General features: G+C 34.5%; 1 protein-coding gene across 1 annotated transcript; it reads right to left on the reverse strand.

The window, feature by feature from the left end:
• Positions 1 to 433: 433 nt before the first annotated feature.
• Positions 434 to 21,444, reverse strand: LOC145664885 (soluble calcium-activated nucleotidase 1). The gene is made up of 4 exons (XM_081731941.1): positions 20,469 to 21,444; positions 15,173 to 15,376; positions 3,570 to 3,727; positions 434 to 1,057 (listed from the first exon to the last, which is right to left on the reverse strand). Exons 1-4 carry the CDS (start codon positions 21,112 to 21,114, stop codon positions 845 to 847), a joined length of 1,221 nt encoding a protein of 406 aa, XP_081588067.1. The 5' UTR covers positions 21,115 to 21,444; the 3' UTR covers positions 434 to 844.
• Between the last annotated feature and the right edge of the window lie 201 nt (positions 21,445 to 21,645).

The raw sequence follows: 21,645 nt of genomic DNA on the forward strand, positions 1-21,645 counted from the left end.
TTCAACAATACAGTTCAACCATTCAGAAACGATAATCATAAAAGTTCACTATAACCAATAAACTGTTTAGCCTTTTACTGTATAATAGGTTCAGTTAATTTCTGCAAGTACAATAAGGCACCTCAATAACAGATATCAATGGCACATGACTATTTGTTCGTATACGAAAGATGTCTGTAAAAGGGAGTGTTCGCTCCAGTAACAACACACATTTTTTCTGGGAGGCACAAAAACAAAATTCGAACATTTCCAATGTTTGAATGATACAATAAGACAATAAAATAGATGAAAGAATAAGATACGACTGCCAAATTACGATTTACACCCTAATAATAAAAATACTTTATGTTTAAACTCAAGATTTATGAATACGTAGTGCTAGATTTAGGTGCATCGGACAGAACTGATCCAAGTACTCAATTAAAAAGATGCGTACAATATATTATAATCAAATGTATTTTCTTTTCATTTTTGCTGTCCCACAATTAAAACAATACAAAGGCAATCATTTTTAAATAATACTGCAATTATATAGAACAAATATTTACATTTTGATGCTTTTTTTTAATGGAGACAATCAACATTCAAATCATTACAAAAGATTGTAACAAATCACAAAATAATTATTTTAAAAACTTACTTATTATCAATAAATACAACAACCAGATCAGAATTTCGTATTTACATATTATGTGTCCATTATGCACATTGCACACAACAAATTGCCTCATTCACAGCTGGGAATAATTATAACAGTTTTACAAAATAAATATTTGATTTTCCTTGCTTTTTTAAATGTTCCCTCACTGAATCCTTCCCACTCACACAGTCATGGAATGATTTCTTAAATAAATTCAATTCCTTCGTATTTGAGATCCCCTATCTTCGTCTCAGATAACAGGATTTTTCCCTCAATGGTGAAAGCCATGATATACGAAGCTATTTTGCCTTTGTTTTCTTCTGTCTTTAGAGCCACAATCACACGATCATCTGTTCCAGGAATGAACTTAAAGCTGGAGAACCCATGTGTTGGAATTACTTCTCCAATATAAGATACCTTCAATTAAAAATAAATAAATAAAATAAGCAATATATCAAACAGTTTTATTATACACCTGTATATATATATATATATATATATATATATATATATATATATATATATATATCAAGGGCTCGGGGCAACAAGTGGACAAGCCACACTTTTGTGAAAATCCTTTTATTAGTTTAAATGGTGTGTTGTAAGTATATCTAAATTTTTAAAAATATATTTCGTCAGATTCCGACACGATAGTGCTGCCATCGTGTCGGAATCTGACGAAATATGAATATACAATGACTATACTAATGACTATACTATACTAAGTGGATTATAAAGTTATGCCAGTTTGCCGAGTGTTCCGTTTCTTGTGTCTAAATCTAGTCACCGTATGTTACATTAGAATACATTATAAGGGTGTTAATGAACTATACCGACAAACTGTAAGAGATGATTCCTTACATCAAAATATGAGAAAAAGTTCATATGGACCTGTGAGGAAAAGTGCATAGTTTTAGAGTTAGGGCTATCCAAAATCGCAAAAAAGCCAAATTTAAACAGGCCCTATTTCGAATTCCAGAAACTGTCGATGGTGGTCCTAATCAGCGTAAAGGAAGCCATATATACCTAACCCAAAAATGCATATTTTATTAATTTTCAGTCGGTGTACAGAGTATTCCATACAGGGTAAAATTCCCATCAACCGAATTTTGAGATATGCTCTGACTTTATGATTGATCCAAAGTAGGCAAACGATAAGCCTTGATAGCAGTGAACACAGAATCCTTTGGCGCGATGTCGGAAGTATTAACGATCATCAGCAGCACGGTTTCTCGTACTTGATAAACGCATGCTGCAATGTTTCCTTTCATACTAGTGAAAAAGTGAAATATACCGTGACGAAATACACGCGTCACACATTATTCCGAAAAAAAAAAAAAAAAAAAGAAAGAAAGAAAAAAATGGAGCTGCCGGTTCCTAACACTTCCAACTTTCCTCCGAAGCATTGGATGCCCATTGTTGTCAAGGCTTACCTTCCACCTACTTTGGACCCTCCTTGAAATCAGGGTATATCTGAAAACTCTATTTAGAGCATATCTGAGAATTACACTCTGTAGAGAATACCCTGTATACCTATTGAAAATTGACGAAATACGCACTTTTCGATTGTGTATGTGTGGCTTCCTTTACGCTGATAAGGACCATCATTCACAGTTTCTGGAATTCGAAATATGGCCTGTTGAAATTTGGCTTTTTCGGGATTTTGGACAGCCATAGCTCTGAAACTATGCACTTTTTGCCATATGTCCATATAAACTTTTTCTCTTATTTTGATGTGAGGAATTACCTCTTACAATTTGTCGGTATAGTTCATTAACAACCTATATATATATATATATATATATATATATATATATAGTATAGTAGTATAATACTAGTATCTATATATATTATATACTGATATAACATTTTGAAATGTACACAAAGGGTCGAACTTTGTCGATCGATTGTACTGTCAATTAGTCTTCAACATACGCGAAGCAAGCATAATCGTAATTATCAAGCCAGGATCCTTATCCTACAATTATTAAGTTATACTTTTTATTATTACAGTCATGTAAAGATACATTAAACAAGAAGTTCATTAAGCAAGAAGGTCTTCCTCATGGACAAGTTATTCTTAAATTCAAGTTCACACTATCCTAATGTAATTGTTCACGATTTTAGAAAGTCAACAATCGAAAAAAATGAAATCTTTAAGTTTTACGGCCCACGGTTATGCCGGTTAGGCTAAAGGAGACGGTGATGATGAGTAATGAATGAAATGGTGGAATGAAGAAAGTGGGAGGAAACGGGAAAACCCCGAGAAAACCCACGCACACGGTGTTTGTCCACCACAAAGTTCACTTGGCGGGGGCTAGGATCGAACCCGAGACCCCAAGCACCGGAGGTGAACGCTCTACCACTGAGCCACCGCGGCCCAAGTCAACAATCGAAATAATGTAATCTTATTAATCCTCATGTAATTAAATATTAAAAATACATCTGAATTCATGTTTCCATTTACTACCAAGAATTCAGCAAGCATGTAAGTATTAATGCATATTCACAAGCTTCTAGTAAAACCATATAGAAATAAGTTAATAACGTATTAAATTTTAAGTACCAAAATTAAAGTTGGGAAACAATAACAAACCTCTGGTTCGAGGGGTGCCTGATTTGTTCCCCGACCAAAGTAAGTTTTTGATGGACAACATCGTGTCTGTGAGTTTTCTCGGGATACTCCCTTTCCTCCCACATTCTCATTCTACTGATTCTTCCATCATCATTCACTTGCCTTAATCATCCGTCTCCTTCAGCCAAAAAAGCACAATCGTGGGACGTTAAACTTAAAAATTTAACATTTTTTTCTCTCAGAGCAGAGTTGGCCTGTCTCGGACTTCTTATACACCCGGTATATTGTACAACTGAAAGTGGTTGCCAAGCATTTTCTTTTAGCCAGACTAATTATATAAAACATTTACGGTACCTGAATGTCAGTAAAATGTTCATTTGCCGTTATCATGATATTTGTGCCCCTTTCCTCATCAAGATTTTCGTTGTACCTGTCTTTCGATGATCGTCTTGGGAGAAAGAACCACCTTCGATGAACCTCGCTCCACACTGCAGATTCATGAATAACATAACCTGAAATAGAAAAACAGTGCACTTTATGAATAGTAAATCCAATTACAAGAATTCATCTATACAAAATCAGCTGTTAATAAAGAACTCCAGTTTTGAATTGTTTTATTTGTAGGTAACTAGTCAATTACGCGCTTCGCTAGGCTAAAATAAGACATTGTTTCATTGGTCAGTCACTTTTTACTATTACTGAAAAGCTCTCCGATATCGGTCTGTTTAGATGTTTTATATATATATATATATATATATATATATATATATATATATATATATATATATATATATATATATATATATGTATGTATGTATGTATATATCCCCTCCCCCAAGTTGTGGGGCTGAATTTGGCTTTAAACTGCATTAGAAGTGTCACTGTTTATCTCAGCGGCCCCGAAAACTATGCATTCGACATTCATATCGATTTTTTTCGATCAGTTTTAAATACCTTTCCGTCCTCCTCCCCTAAGCTGCACAATCAAAGTGAAATGATAAAAACTATTCCAGGCCTGAACTTCATCTATGTTGAAAATTTGATTGAGATCGGTCGGGTGATTCAAGAACTATTGTGTCACAAGCATAGGTATTTTCAATTATATAGATTCAATTTTTTTGACATAGAAGAATGTTTCTCAGCGTGATTAGAGTGTATTTATTTAAGATTTGTGTGCAACATTGACATTTTATTTTATTCACACTGTAATACGTTAACGTCTGTATCTTAAAGGTCATTCTATATAATATAAATAAAAATGAAAAGTGTTACTTGAATGGCGTATTTTTTCTTCTTTTTCTTGGAATTATTTCATCTACGAAAGTTCTGTGAGCTTCTTCTGGCTGTTTCTAGAACATTTGTTGGATACTCTCTTTTTCCATCCTATTTTATTAAAATATGCTGCTTTTGTAGGCCATCAATGAATTAAAAGTTTTGATTATTTAGCTCCCATAAAAACAGCATACTTTATAGATTAAGTCAAGAAAGCATAAATCAGGATTGAAAAAGAATGTATTCAACATATTTTTCTATAACAGCCAGAAGAAGTTTAGAGAATATTATAGAAGAAAGAGTTAAAAAATACAAATTTTACCATGTATGTAACAAATTTCATTTTTACTTATAATCTACAATGTGCTCATAGATTGCAAACTGATTTCGCTACACCACAAAGTTGTAAATGTCCCACAATCGTAAAATTCATGTAAAATTTTAATAATAATAATAATAATAATAATAATAATAATAATAATAATAATAATAATAATAATAATAATAATAATAATAAATTACAGGTATATTTTTTTAATTATGCGATAACGACCTATAAAATGTGAATACAAGGCGCAGTCAAAAAATTCCCAGAATGATTTTTTTTGGGGGGGGGAATTTCTGATGCAATCACAATAAATCTTGTATAGTACACTCTTTAGGTTGTCTAATTATGCATCTAACAAGTGTCAACACGTCTTAACAGGCAGTGTACGAATATGGTGTACCTGAAGGGAGAAGTGTGTAGTAGTGATCAGTTGGCACAATTTCACAGATCGAACAACCCTCAACCATCAAGTGCATGTGCAAATGGGGGAAAATCAGCTTCGGAGACTGACATCCTTAAAAGCAGTTTAGCACCAAGGGATATCTGGCTCTTCTCAAAGCTACCCGTCAAAGAAGAGATCAAAACGAACGCGACGGCTGAACTTCGGAAGACGCCAAACGAGGACATTCACCGGTTTCCAGCAGTCGCAGGAACAAGTGTGTGTGAGTGTTTCGAAGGTACCTCCTTTGAAGGCGATTAAGTAAACTTGTAGTTATATTGTGGCAAGTACACACACAAAATTTCGGAAACTTTTTGAATGCCCCTCGTATGTTGTGCTGTAATAAATCTCTAGGTAAGCCTAATATTGAAAACCTTCTTAGAATCTCTAAGGTAGTTCTTAATTATCTTTTGATGTTACATTTTATCATTCCACAACAGGGTATTTTTGAAAAAAACCCAACCCACATGGGCCCATATGAGTTTTTTCTGGTTTAATTTGGCTTTTTCGGGTGTAATTGAGTTTTTTCGAAATATTTCAATGCCTTTGGGGGTATAAGTGTTACAATGTGATTTATATTTCAAGATTGTCATTGCCGCAACTTGCAACAGTTTTCTGTTCACTACTGTTTTGAAAAAAATGGCCGCCATTTTGAAAATTTACATTGGATCGGCGAGAAAATCTATACAACAAATTTAGAATGTCTCTTGCTTCTACCCTCATAATTTTAACTTAAAAGTCCGAAAATTGCACCCTGCAGCGTGGATACTCACTAGTTGAATAATGGCCGCCATTTTGAAATTTTACGTTGGTATGCCGCCAAAATCTATATAGGAAATTTAGTGTGTATCGTGCTTATACCCTGATAATTTAAACTTAAAACATCGAAAGTTGTACCCTGTAATGTGTATGTAGTACAAGGACAAACGAACAAATGTAGATCGAGTCATCTCAGGAGCCTTAGTAACGTTCGCCAAATATGAATACCAAATATATTAATTTAAAACAAAAATATAATTCATGTATTATAAAATAAATGTTTCAAAATGTCTTATATGGCAAATATTTTCCAGCGTAAAATAAGTGGTTTTATTGTTGAAGTTACTTCCGATACTTTGCGCGTTCAATTACGGGAATTTCCCTAGCACTAGCAACATGGTTCTTTCTCGAAAACGAAACAATTAACAAAGAGAATTCATATTTTATAAAGTAAATGTTTTAAAATGTCTTAAATGAAATTAAATATCTTCCAGATCCGATGCTTTGTGCGTTCAATTGCGGGAATTTCTCGAGCACTTCTTTCACGACGGGTTTTCCCTGAATATGTAGCTTTCTTTACTGTACGTCGACACATCCACTATTCCCTGTTCAGCGTAAGCTCTAAACTCCGATAAACAATATATTTGTATCCTTTCACTTGTCACAAATACGATTGACTAGTGATGTATCACTCCCACGCCCCACGGGAGGAGCAAATTATACACGTGCATTTTGACAATACTGTCTCGTGTTGTCCAGATACTTCAGTAGCAGCAGAAAAGAAAGAAAAAAGTCGAAAGATTAAAAAATATATATTTGAATTTCACTGGTAAACAATTCTTGCTTAGTGAGTAAAGGTGTACCTTGTTGGTATTTCAACACAACACTCACAGAACCGGGATTCATGTCAGACGTTTTTCAGACAAAAGCAGAACACGTCTCCACAGTTGAATTGGCGCCATAATTACAGCGCATGTTTAGTGTTTATTACTATTGTTTTATTAAACACACTTGATCACAGTTTTATTAGATAACCCGTATTATATTTTTGTCATTTATAATAATGTAGCAATTTTGTATGAAGATCCATAGTAAAAGTAATAATCAAATCATACCGTATGTACTATTTTGCGGAGGAGTACAGGCGTCGGTAGGCCAACAGCAAATCAGCGAGATTTAGTTTCACGTGGCTTTGTTTATCGCAGTTTAGAGCTTAGGCCGAACAGGATTTAGTACGGAACTTTAAATTTAGCACGTGAAGTAGCGGGGTTGCATCGTCTTCAAACTCCGAGCATTAAGCTTCTTAAATTTGACAACAATTTTTACCCTATTGCTGGTGTTGCTTATTTGAACAGAATCCACAGAATGCTTATTTGAAGAGTAGCAACTAATGACTGAACTAAACTACTGTTGTTGGGAAACCAAATTTTACTAAAGAATACTTGTGATATGAAATAATACTAATAGTTTTACTAATGTATTTACATATTTACTGCTGATACAGGCACCTATGGCCTTAAACTCGTCAAATGTGAGATAACGCCCCCCGGCGTCGCCGAGCACACTATTCACGGAAAATATTTTCTAAAATATAAAATTGCATAATTTACTTCAAATAGGCTACAAACAAAATCCATACATTAATTTGTTCTATAGTTATCTCAAGCTAAGACATGAACGCCGACTACGTGGGTGCTTCGGGGTTTCGCCACCCACAAGAATTTTAGTTTGGAACCGTTTCTCTTGTATTTAAGTCAGCCGCGTTACCGACTGAGATAGGGGAGTCCCAATTTATCCTTATAGTAGCAGTATATTTTACTTTATCACAGCACAGCCCTTTAAGACAGTGTCCATAAAAGATTTTCACTAAAAATAAATCAACCAAATATCGACAGTTCCCTGAAAACATATAGGCTAATACATCCCACCACTGATATGCACCCATATAAATTTTGGGAAGTCGGCGCCGTTGAGCTAAGGTAAGCTTTTTTATATATATATATATATATATATTTTTTTTTTTTATTTAAACACCGTGCTCGTGGGTTTTCTCGGGGTTCTCCCGTTTCCTCCCACTTTCTCCATTCCACCATTTCACTCATCTCTCATAATCACCGTCTCCTTTAGCCTAACCGGCATAAGCGTGGGACGTAAAACTTAAAGATTTCATTTCATTTTTTCATTTTTTTATTCATTCATTCCATTCAGAACTTTATATAGGTCTAACGTTGAATGTTGTTGTATACTTTAACATGAAAGCATCTAATTCGGCCAAAGAAAGTCCAGAATCTGATAAAAGTCACTTTCAATGTAATCACCTTAGTTGTACCAATAATATACTAACAAAAAGCTCAAAAGCTCAGGTGGGATTTAAAATGTTTTTTTTTCAGGTGGGTCCAACCCGAAAAAACCCAGCGGGTTATATCGGGCTGGGCCCACTTGGGCAAACCCTGTCCCACAATGTAAGTACTGTATTGCCTCCTCTGTTGATATTTGATTGGTTGGTGGGATGAAGGTGTTTTAGTAGTTCCGTACACATTGTTTGAAGTTTAACTGTCGCAGATGGCAGGCCCGAAATACACAATCTACGAAGAAATGAACAGAAGATGAAATCTGAGTTTTACGTCCCACAGTTATGCCGGTTAGGCTAAAGGAGACGATGATGATGAGTAATGAATGAAATGGTGGAATGAAGAAAGCGGGTGGAAATGGGAAAACCCCGAGGACACCCACGCACATGGTGTTTGTCCACCACAAAGTTCACTTGGCGGGGGCTGGGATCGAACCCGGGACCCCAAGCACCAGAGGTGAACGCTCTACCACTGAGCCACCGCGGCCCCCAAGAAATGAACAGAATCCGACGAAATGTGAACACGAGAGTACGAAAAGGGTAATAGATGTCATTAGTGTATGATAATTATGGAGCAAAACGAAATTAAATTATGTACTGTATGGGTTTAGTAGTGACGCGACAATGGGTAAACACACAACAGAGCTTAATATGGGAATGTTTCAAACCCAATGTCTTCTTAACAAACCTACGACGTAATGCTGCAATGATGGAGGAAAATACAGATCTGCAGAGTGGAAACTAATAAGCGAGAAGTTGCCTTTGAACCAAATGTGGTAAAATTTTCATACCAAAAAATAATCCTTTGATTATTCCAGAATGAATCAAGACCCCCCCCCCCCTTCGCGCCCGGTGCCTTTGGCGTACAGCTGCGCGACCTCTAACCCGAGAGGTTGAGATACATATCCCCTTGTGTGGCAACCTAGTACAGAAACGAAGTACTTTCGTATGCGTTTTGTAATTTTTGATGTTCCAGATACATGCATTTGATAGGGTACTCCGCTCCGCTCCCCATTTCCCTCTAAGTTGATTTACATAATACTGTAGTAGAGTGTTGTTTCGAGTGCTGGCTGGAAACAGGAAGGAAAGGATTTATTGTGTTCGTTACTTCTGAAAGTGTGTACTTTGCAACACGTAACAGTTGGAAAGCACTACTTTTGCGCAGCAATACAATATAGATGAATGCATATCTAGTGAAGAGAAAATAAAGCATGAACATAATAAATATTTGTAATTAAGTTAAGAGAGACGACGGAAATAAAAAATGAGTGATTCTGGGTGCGGTATATTAAAATAGCAATAAATAGTAATACAAAGTTAAAGCCAGGTTCATGTATAGGGATATTCAAAAAGTGCGCCAGATTTGGATCGTCTGACAAATTTTTGTTTCCCGGTTGCCGACATTGTTTTGTATTATTGCTTTACCCACAAACATCCCGAATCTCGCCCCACTCTGAATTTCTCGCATTTCTTCAGTCTGTGTCTAGCCATGGAGCAGTTTACTATAGCGCAACTTTTTTTTTTTTTTTTTTTTTTTTTTTTTTTTTTTTTTTTTTTTTATATCAGAACGGATAGCCTCATTTCGCATACTGCTGATCAGCAATGGCCCTCGAGGTCATGCGACTTAACTGCTTGTGACTTTTTCCTTTGAGGTACTCTTAAATCATTGGTGTATGTCAATAAACCCCGTTTCATCTGTGAATTAAAGGAGGAAATACGGTGAAATCCAAGTGGAAAATTGTCAGGCAGTCACAGCGAATTTCATGAACAGAGTTATTGCATGCCAGCACAGTAGAGGAGGTCATATGTCCGTTATCATTCACCATACTTGAAATCGGAATGTCTGATGAACATGTTTATGAATTTTGTTACTGTGATTTCAAATATATATATATATATATATAAAGTTCATAATTTGATGTAACAAAACCGGCGCGCTTTTTAAATAAAACTATGGGTCTTAGCCTGGAACCGCCACCTGTAGAAGATTAACCCTGTTTTTTTAAGACTGGCCGTTTACGTCTGATATTAGACTAAAACTAAAGTTTATGAAAGAAATTAGTATTTGGTGCTACTAACAAATGTGGTTGGTGCTCTCTGACATGGGCTGATATGAATTAAGAATATGGTATAACATATAAGTACAGCTGAATTTAATTAAGTCTAAGAGTACATAATAAAAATAAAAAGCTGTCTACTTATACACAGTATTGCACAGCATTTTTTGATCTATCAGTATCCAACTTCATAAACATCAGATTAAGTACATTGATTACTGATGCTTGCACAAGTTAATGATTCATATTTTTCTGACCAGAGTATGTACTTCTTCATTAAAATTGAAATAATTCGTAACATTATCTTCGTCAGACGTTACGGCATATGTATGATCATATTAATGTAGGTAATAGAAACATCATAATAACTAACTAACTAACTAACTCTATGGCCTATGGAACCCGGAGGTTCAGTGCCGCGTTCACAAAAGCTCTCCACTGACTTCTATCCTTAGCTAATTGGATCCAGTTTCTACTTTGTATTCCTATCTCTGCGAGATCCATCTTAATATTGTCCTCCCATCTGCGCCTAGGTCTTCCTAATGGTCGTTTTCCTATCGGTCTACCAGTCAAGACTTTGAAAGCGTTTCTACTTTCTTCCATTCTAGCTACATGATCTGCCCACCTAAGCCTCCTAGACTTGACGACCCTAACAATGTTGGGTAAACCGTATAAACTATGTAGTTCCTCGTTATGAAGCTTCCGCCATTCCCCATTCAAGTTCCTCTTGGGTCCGAATATTCTTCTCAGGATCCTGTTCTCAAATACTTTCAGTCTATGTTCTTCCCTCAAAGTAAGCGACCATGTTTCACAACCATACAGAACAACAGGCATGATTATCGTTTTATATATTTTAAGCTTCAAATTCCTCGACAGAATTCGCGACAACAAGAGATTTTGAACCGAATAGTAACACGAATTCCCTGCTTTTAGTCGACATTTAATTTCTTCGTGAATATGATCAACATCATAATAATCAATTATTTATATACATATAGAATGATATTTTAATTGTTGCTGTTTACAATAATTTTAAATTTATAATATTATAACAATAAGCTATTGTTATAATTTACAGTTTCATTTTAAAATTTTATATTACAACTCTTTCTTTTCTTTTTCTTATTCCCAACCATCAATTAAATTTGTCGTTTCCTCTCCATTCTATGTTTCATAATATAATTTTCCTTAACCATGGTTTTAATTTTCTTTTTCAATCTAACTTTTTCTAACAACCAATCCTATAATTCATGAATTTGAAGTTCATTTGTCCAATTCATTAATCTTTCTCGTTTTTCTCTCTTAATCCTTCTTGCTTCTTTCCAATTTCTTACTAATGTTCTATTCTCTTTTACTCAACCTAATCAACCCCTTCCCAATCTACATCATGTCCTGATTCTTTTACATGTTTATATATCGCATTATTCTCTCTTTTACGTCTCACGTCATCCTTATGTTGTTTTACTCTTTCTTTAAGCTATTTTCCTGTTTCTCCAATATACATATAATATTTCTTACATTTCACTTCATATACTACTTCTTCTTCTTTTATGTCCTTCTCATTCCTCATTTTCTTAATCATTTCTAGCATTCTTCTTCCTCTTTTTCTTAAATTCTTTAGTATTTCTGTCTTTTCTCCAATGCTCTCTATCCCATGCCATTTGCTTTTCTTCTCTTCGTTCGCCTCTTTCCTCTGATCCTCTTTGTCTCTATTACCCACATTAATATGAACATGCATATGCGAATTAACGTCTGAGAAATATAACGTTACGTGATGCAAACTGTTACGAATTAATTCAATTTTAATAAGGAAGTACATACTCTGGTCAGAATAATAATAATAATAATAATTTAAGTAATAATTCCAGAGTCAACATGGAAGAAGTTAATGATTTTTCAGTATCTTACACAAATTGGAACAACTGAATTGGTACCGTACTCCTGACTTCTGTATGTTTGCTTTTAACCCATATAACCCCTGAAATAGTGGAATCGCTATCCCTTTGTGTTGTATTAAATTTTGCTTTTATACTTTCAGTTTAATTGTACTAGATTTTCGAGCTACTATTTCAATATGTTATTTTTCTACTGTGTTAGTATTTTACTCAAAAACTTACCTCGTAAGCGTCTATATTTTATAAATAATCATAGTTTTGACGGATAACTTCCGAAGTAATCACATCATTTCTTGTAATATAAAGTTGAACATTCGCGAGCCACTGTTCCGATGCGTAAGCTTTATCAACTTGCACGTACAACAAAAGTAAAAAATTACGTCCATAAGAAAAAGAATGCCAAAAATAAATAAAATAAAAATAAAAACTGACCAGTTTAACACAAAACTCATGCAACTGTAGTGTCCATCCGAAAGAGAAAAATTTGACGCATCCTTTTAATTTTCTTTCTGTTAGTTTATATAAAACACGAATTATTAACTTCAAAGAATATCCTTAGAAAAGCTAAAGCTAAGCTAAGAGTGAAAACACAAAGTATAAAGGAAAGCACTTCAAATTGAAGCGACAACATTGTAAATGATAAGCTCTTATTTCAAAAGTGCATTGTTTTGCCATTCTTTTCCTCATGCAGATAGCTTTTGATTTTCTTCATACGTACAAGTTAATATGTGTTTTTACGTATCGGGACATTAATTCAGGAATGTTTAAATTTATAGTACATGAAGACAGGCAGCGAAAGTTACTTCAACATGTTCGATACTAACAAGAAGCATCCGTTAAAACTGTACTCGTTATTCATAAAATCTTGACGCTTACTACGTAAGTTTTTGTTTACTAGGCGTCCATTGATCTTTAAGCAAGTGTTGTTATAATATCACATCTCAAACGTTTGATTTGTGACATATGATTTTTTTTTTTTTTTTAATGTATTATGAAATTCATAAATGCTGTTAGTTTCATACATATTGTAGTAACAAACTTATTAAGAATACTCGTGATAAGAGACAGTTTCGAGGTCTATTAAAACACTGATCAGGCCGCAGTGTGATTCGAAAGGGTGAATTTTCAAATTTTCAGAATTTTTAACCTGACAAGTGCGAATCAGGTAAATTCTCAATGAGGCTAGTGTCTAGATGATAAATTCTCACTAATGACGAGTCCCAAAACTGCTACAATTAATTCTAGTCTGAACAGAATAATTCATTATTGTTATTCGTCATCCTGAGATATTATTATTATTATTAAAAAGAAAAGAAAAAACAAACTTATACAGGGTTCCCACTCTCTTTCCCAAAAACATTTCCAGGAGAAAGCACCAATTTTCCAGAACTTCGACACAGGAAGGTATAACAGGATTGCAACTGTAGGTTTAAAACTCACAACAGTGGAATGAAAAGTACAGTAGCTTATGCAGTGAATATTACTGCTTGTACAGTGTTATTACGCAATAATTAAACACAGAAAGCGGAGCGTAACGTGCTGCTTTTTGCTTTGTGGCCTCGTAACTTCCTTATAGCCACCTGACCCATCCACATTCAGCACTTTATTTTCATTCTTTCTACATGACATTTTAATTGTACACCGAACGAATTTAAAAACAACAAAAATATACTTTTTATACATGGTATCTTTATTGCGTGACAGATATAATTAGGGGAAAAAAGGTTTCTCAACAGAGTATGTAATTGCGTGATTTCCTCATCTACAGACAGACATCTATAGACAAATAGCATTTATATGAAATTTTACTCAAGAGTAAGCACTGTTGCGAAAATAGACTGATTATGGCGGATTGATCTGGTAAAACGCACCGTTTCTGAAGGATAGTACTAGTGAAGACAGCATCCAATAATGGGTTGACAGGCTAGTGGATGAAAGAAGAAGAGGGAAGATCTCCCAGCCAACCAGCCTGTTGGAAGAAAGAAAGCCCACCAACCACCTACACATGCAGGATCTTGGCAAATTATTATTCAGCACAAAAACATGAATAGCAAACAAAAATAGCAATCAATCAAAATCTTCATTATAATTATGAAAAATCAGACATTGGGTATTTCTGTAAATTTCAAGGACAGAAATGTATTTTCAAGGACATTTCCAAGATTTCCAGGACGAGTCGGAAGCCTGCTTATATTCTGTTTCATTCAAAAGTTCCATTAATGGGCAATGAAGTTTTTTGTTGTAAAAAGGTATTTAATTACATTTGGCGTATGCCTTCACAGGTTTCGATGAAAGAAAGATGACAGCAAAGACAAGTACCAATCGAGCTTTAAGCCTGTATGGAGCAAAAGATGGATTTCCCTTAGGGTTGACAGATGTTCTATATATGTAGGATTGCACTGTATTTTACAATATATTTTCCTACCCTGTATCAAGATTGTACACGATGTCTTGTATCTGGTTACTATTGTCGGGAATCCACATTTTTAGGCCATGCCAAAGAGGCTATTCTCACTAAGCTGGAGTCACAGAAAAACATTACACTCTTTTGTAACACCCTGTATTTTTAAATGCCAAAATAATTTCTGTCTTACATATATATTTAGCAATTTCCTTTGTTTTTATTATTTATTTATTTTATTTGTTTGACAACGCGCCCTGTATTTACAGTGGGGAAATATAGTAATCCTAACTACCCTCCGTTGTCTCGCTTTCTTGTAAATATAGTTCTAATAGCGAAGCCAGTAGAAGATGCTACTTTATTTTATTTATTTATTTAATAATACTGCTATTTACTGCAAATGAGAAACAAATGTAATACATTCTTTCTGACATTCAATCAGCCATACATACGTACCTGGAAAGTTTATCCCAATCGCTGCCCTCAACGAATTGTACTTTTCATGCCAATCAAGATGTGTTACTTCTCCATTAATTGAAATAGTCTTTACATATTGTGGATTTAAATTAATCAGCTCTCCAGTGCCGGAAGTCCATTCTTTCCCTAATCCTCCAACGTACAACTTGTGGTTTTTAACAGCAGCCCATTCGCTTTTAAAACCTATGAATGAAACATTGAAAAAATATGAGAATTACATATACTAAAAACTGTAGCCCTGAAAAAAGAAAAATTATCAGATTCTGATTGTTCTTAAAATAGGTAAATTACTAATAAATTCAAAAGATTACAGCGAATACAGAAGAGTACTCTCTGAGTTTATTTATCAGAGTGTTTTACAAATGGCTTACATTATAACAAACATTCTGTCCAATGTGAAAATACACAAAGTATATACAATATATGGTAAGTTACTCTCCATCGTCAACAGTGTTTATTGTTATTAAATTAAAAATAAATAAATAAATAATGTACATTTGCTTACTAAAGTGCTTTCAAAGCTAGAAACAAATTGGACGGTGTTATGCATCAATTGACCAAGCGGCAAACCACGGTTCCGAGATATTGAAGGAAAACACAAACATGTTACCATTACGATCTAGTTCTTGACGCTTGGTCGAATAGCTTTTCCTGAGCGTTTAAGCAAATAGTATTGTTTCTTTTCTTTCTTTTCTTTTTTTTTTTCTTTTTTGTCTCCTACACGATGTAAATATCTCGAAAATCGAAAAATGGCGCTTGGCCAATTGACAGCTCAAAAACACGTGCAGATTTGTTTTGAAGAAGAGAATGTACGTCACATAGTTATTGCGGTCACTCAGCGAGGGTCGAATCATAAACGTCATTTTAGCAACAGTGGGTGGAGGGTTTCCTTGGCAACAGACCTTCACATTCCAATGTTGCCGCTAGTAAACACGTGCTTTCAGAAGAAAATAAGCTATTTTAGTCTTTCGTTCCTTTGTGCGTAGAAGTGATTAAAAATGAAAACTACAGCCCCCCTCCCACACACACACACAACATGCTCAAACTAGGACGATGACAAAACATATCCTTTCATCCATCCGAACAAACAATATTTAGAGATTTTCCTTTTTGTTAAGACTCACAGGTCAGTTCCAGCCGACGACTCATCGGGGAAGCGCACGATGTGGCAACAGCGTACCACGTGCTTCTCCAAACGTCAATTTGTTTCTAGCTTTGAAAACACTTTAAATCACTTAGAAACAACGACAGCTAACAGTGCTTCAGAATTTGTAAATTTAATATTTACTTCTCGATAACATCAAATTGTATGTACTAACCATCGCCCTACCAGAAAATAATATAGCAGAGTGTAGATAAATTTTATAAGTGCCGTTCTTAATGAAATTAATCAAGGCCAACGAACAGAGATACTACAAAATGATTTAATAAAAGTGTTCTGCAGATGAGACCATGTTTTGAAAGAGTAAAAACCGATTTAGTAATTTAGATGAACCCAAAAGCAGAAAACTGTGTTAAAAAATGTAACTATATTGACTCATTTATTTATCTTCCGTTTTTATTTTTCTTTCTTTCTTGTTTTTACATTTGACAGAGTACACATTTAAGGAATTACAATAATCAAATATGTAAGAAATAGGAATTGGGGAAAAAAAATAGCAACTTTTACTGCAGGAAGAAAAGAATGAGTAGGTTTTGAAATATTATTTATGCACTGTATCACAGACACACAGACGTGAGTGTGAAAATATGAAAACATTTTTTTAAATCTCATTATCAAGAACAAATCACACTTGATGAAGCCGCAAGAATTGAATTCTAATACATAGGTGCGAGAGAGAGAGAGCATTCCATCACATTGCTGCACATACCTTATCATTTATAGAGAAAAGCATTTTCAAAACTGTTAACAAGTTCTAATTTACACACCTTCGAGCACATAAAGAAGCATCACTGTATCTCATTATACATAAAATTAACTCACGCTTTTTAATATTGAATTTTCAACGTTGCGTAATACTGGTAACAATGCAACAGACGTTTTTGTTTTCACCTTTAGAACCAACAGACTGCTACTTTTACCAGACAGGAATTATCCAAATGTAAGAAATAATTTACACTATATGCAATAATGCAAGTAGCACCACTAACTTCCAGTATGTAAATAGGCTTCGAAAATATTCTCCTATCATGAACACACTTGCCATAAATGCACTAGGCCAAAGTTCATTCAGTTGCTATACATACATAATACAAAATCACTTTACGTAATTATTACAATCAAAAATTAAAATTTAATGAAGTTATATTATTACATTTGACAACACGAATTGCCCTTTAACATTTGTAATTTTTGCCCAAACTAATTCTTTATACTACAACGAAATATTTACCATTTTAAACATTCCACCATGGGCGGCGATTAGGGGGGGCAAGAGGGGGCAGTTGCCCCCCCCCCCCACTTTTTTGAAGAGACGCCCTAATTTATATAATTTCATTTGGAAATGTAAACAGGGTGTCCGCACAATTTGGAGAAAGGATCTTTGACTTTTCCCTGACTTTCCATGACGAAAGTTCCAGATTTCCCTGACCCCTGAATAACTTAAAAATATAGAAAAAAAGAAAGAAACTCAAGCCTCCACACTCCCCATAGTTGGGCTTGTTCTCTTCCGCTTGTTTCTTTCTTTTTTTCAATTTCTTTCCAAAGGAATGTAAATTTACAAACATATGCATTAGGCCGATATTGATTAGGCCTACATATTACACAAAATGTAAAGTTACAAACGGAAGTGTGCAGTATACAGAGTACTTAAGATATGAAAAAATACACATTATATGCTTACACATTATAATACCAATTACACAGCATTATAATATTACCTATAGTAATAAACAGTTCATATATGATTTTACTGATTATTAAAAAAAATACACACAGACACATACTTTTAATGGGACAGTTGTTAAATGCAACGCATTTAGAAATTTGTTTTCATCCTTTCTCGCATAGTTCTCCTCATTGATATGAATATCCTTCTTGTTGTCTCCGCAGTTTAATTTTCTATTCTTCTTCCTCCAGCTCCTTTAGTTGTTGCTGAATCTTCCGTTTCTCTCTCCTCGTCTCGTCTCCAGCATTTATTTCTCTTTTCTTTTCCAGATACACATGGTATTGTCTCATTGAACTTCTCACTGAATTTATCATACCTCTTGCAATTATTAATCCTGATGATCCACCTATTCTCATCACATAATCATATATGATCCGTTGAGCCACCAGAGATTCTTCTTGTAAGTTGTCAACAACGAGAATTTTATTTATTGTGAAACCACTTTCAAAAAATGTGTTTCCGTGAAAGAAGATAAAACACAATTTCATAACTGACCATAAGTCAACGAAGTTCTTCCCATTTCCTAAGACTAAGTAAAAACTCATCAAGTCCAATACCATCTCTGTCATTGGGTATGAATTCATTCGAATGTTATTTAGATTCTTCATTCTGAGCTTTTACTGTGAGCTGGAGATAATATTTCTTCGCGTTCTCAGCCACTTGTTCAGATATCCTCTTGGCACCATGCAATTCTTCTAGAACAGCGTCTACTCTTTTGAGCAAATATGCCAGGATGCAGTTAGATATGTTTTTCGCAGAAAATTAGTTTCAACAACTATATCAGAGAACATTACATTTTGCATCCAGTAACAGTAAAGAAGTCAACCCTATTTCATAAATTCAGTAATTGAACATCGGACCTAAATCGATTTTTCCCTGACTTTCCCTGACCAATCTGCCATTTCCCTGACTTCACCTGACACATTTTACTTCCCAGACCTTTCACTGACTTTCACTTATTTACAAGAATGTGGACACCCTGGTAAAGGTTTTGTATGTGTTACTGGTTCATACAAAAAAAAAAAAAAAAAAAAGTGCCATATGATATTTGCCGTTGCGTGAGTACGTATTGGATATTTGTCTTCCCGTGGAGTTAAGAAAGCTACAGGAATTGCGTTTTAATTGCAATTTAAAGCAGTTAATATTGCAATTGCATATTTCCTTAAATGTCATAGCATATGCTTGCAGTACTTACTGTATTTCATTTTCTAAGAGTAAAAACATTTATTTAATGACATGTGTGGAATTAAAAGTATAAGTTGTTCATTAATTTCCAGTTTTAATGTAACTTCTGCAAAACAAGCATCATTATTCATTACTATGATTAATATTATCCTTTCTATTTATTTGTTTTGCAAATTTGTTATTAAATAATCTGATCACACAATTTTCAAGATAGAATTGTAAGATATTCATGAGCAAGGAAACAAATCTCTTCTTGTACTTTCGTTGTTTAAGAGTATAAAGGGCCTACCTGTATTGCTCTTACGAATTTACTTAATAAAACAGAAATACGATATACGGCATTTTCAGTGAAAAAGATATTATCCTGTTTGATATACAACCTTTCATCAACCATTGTTAGAAACAACCAGGAAATCTAACATTGATATACAATTGTTAAGATCATGTCTTGCCCCCCCCCCCACTTTTAACGTCCAATCGCCGCCACTGCATTCCACCATAATGAAAACCTCTTCCCATACACAAATCATCGGCTACATGCTTAACTAAGAGCAGCAAAATGTGAACAATCAATATGGCGTAAAGCGGTCAAATTTTATTACTGAAGATTTCTATACATATTTAAACGAAATTTATAATTACTTGTGGGTAAGTTACAGTCTCCGTTACGGCGGCCTTAAATCGATAATATATGTTAATGAAAACATACTAAACTGTGCACCCCTACCTACCTCACATTTTTTCTTTCTTTTTTTTCATACGGTTTGCAGAAGGGGCTCTCACATTAATGCCATAAAATGTAGGTTAAGTTAGGGTAGGATAGGTTAGCCTATGTTAGGACTGGGTTCCTTCTATGAAATAACCTTTCTTTCATTACTATCTACTTTTGCACGCAGTATAATACAAATAAAATGAAATACAGTAAATAATATTAGATTCGGTTACGTCAGGTAAGACCAGATTTGTACTTGTGGATATTACGTACAGCAATAGGTTCTTTATTAGTATACATCCTTTTGACTATTATGATTTGTTTCCGATAGTCAAAGAGTTTTCAAATTACTTGTAATGGGAGCAATAAATAATATTTAAGCGTTTGCCATAAACTACAAATGCTCTTAAAAAAAAAGTTATAATATGGAACTAGTTTAAAATTAATTACCTTATATTTCTACTCACCAAACCACAATCCTTTTACTTACCTTTATTAGTTCTACCGTCTCCATCTGTAAGAAGAACCCACGGTATTACTCTATTTCCATCTATTTCGTAGACAACTCCTGTTCTATCATCTACAGCATATAACTTCCCATTAAACACAATAAGTTCCGACAGCTCCATTCCTCTTCCACCTTGTGATAGAGTGGACTTGAGCACTGACGGTTCTCCACTATCCCAACTCACTAGCACCGAACTAGCAACTGGATTCCACAATAAATAACCTTTCTGAAAGTAACTTATCCATGTGTTGCTCTCAGTTTTACTTTTAGAATTAGAATCCAAGTCACTTATAACACCTATCCTGAACTTAACACCTAATCTTGATTTAATCGGTAGTGACAATGGGTAGGTTGAGTTATAATATTCAGCTACCGGTAACACATGTTGATGACCAAATTCCTCATTATGCAGCTTTATGCTACTTGTTAGATTAGGTCGTGTCCGTGACGCTGATAAAGCGTACAAAATTAACAAAACAACTAACCCTATAAGAGCAATTAACGTGACGAACTGAGTTTGTATCCTAAGAGTACTGTTTCCTACCCGGTACGTGGGCGGAGTTAATATAGCCTGCCTCCAGTCTCGAAGAGACATGTTCATATCATTTTCTTCCAAATTATGTGGCATGAATCGGATACCGTGGGCTATTTGCTTCTTCAACTTACACTATTTCATGACTGAAATCCGTATACCATTTTTAACTTACGAGAAAGCATCCTTGCCGCTGTAATCATTACAAGAACATTGATTTAAATATAATCTCGAATAACTGTCACTATCACACCTGTCATTTGTATTTAAACCTATCACAAAGAAATAATGCATATTAAATATTTAATGAACATACATATGGATAGCTCACTAGTACACATAAACCCTCAAGCAATCTTTCCGTATTCCGTAATGACGATTACAGCACAACAGCCACACGCACACACATGTGCATTTGTCAAGTCCACCTGCGCCACGTTGCCAGATACTTATAGAAACATTTTCTAGTATGTAGTAAAGAAAAAAACTTTGTGGCATAAAGTTCTGAGAAATATGTTTTGACTAAATGAAACTGTGTAGACCCATCAACGCAACCCAAAATATGCGCTTTAGTTTGCGATAATAGACATAGCAATCTATTTTTTGTATTATGATACATTCCACAAT

This window comes from Thermobia domestica, chromosome 11 (genome assembly GCF_964235325.1).
Source record: "Thermobia domestica chromosome 11, izTheDome1.hap1.1, whole genome shotgun sequence".
Lineage (NCBI taxonomy): Eukaryota > Metazoa > Arthropoda > Insecta > Zygentoma > Lepismatidae > Thermobia > Thermobia domestica.

Coding starts and splice junctions, on each gene's coding strand:
- LOC145664885 (XM_081731941.1), bottom strand. CDS start 21,114: ATGCCACATAATTTGGAAGAAAATGATATGAACATGTCTCTTCGAGAC. Junction 15,377..20,468: donor AGACGGTAGAACTAATAAAG/GTAAGTAAAAGG, acceptor TTTCATTCATAG/GTTTTAAAAGCGAATGGGCT. Junction 1,058..3,569: donor AACATTTTACTGACATTCAG/GTACCGTAAATG, acceptor TTTTAATTGAAG/GTATCTTATATTGGAGAAGT.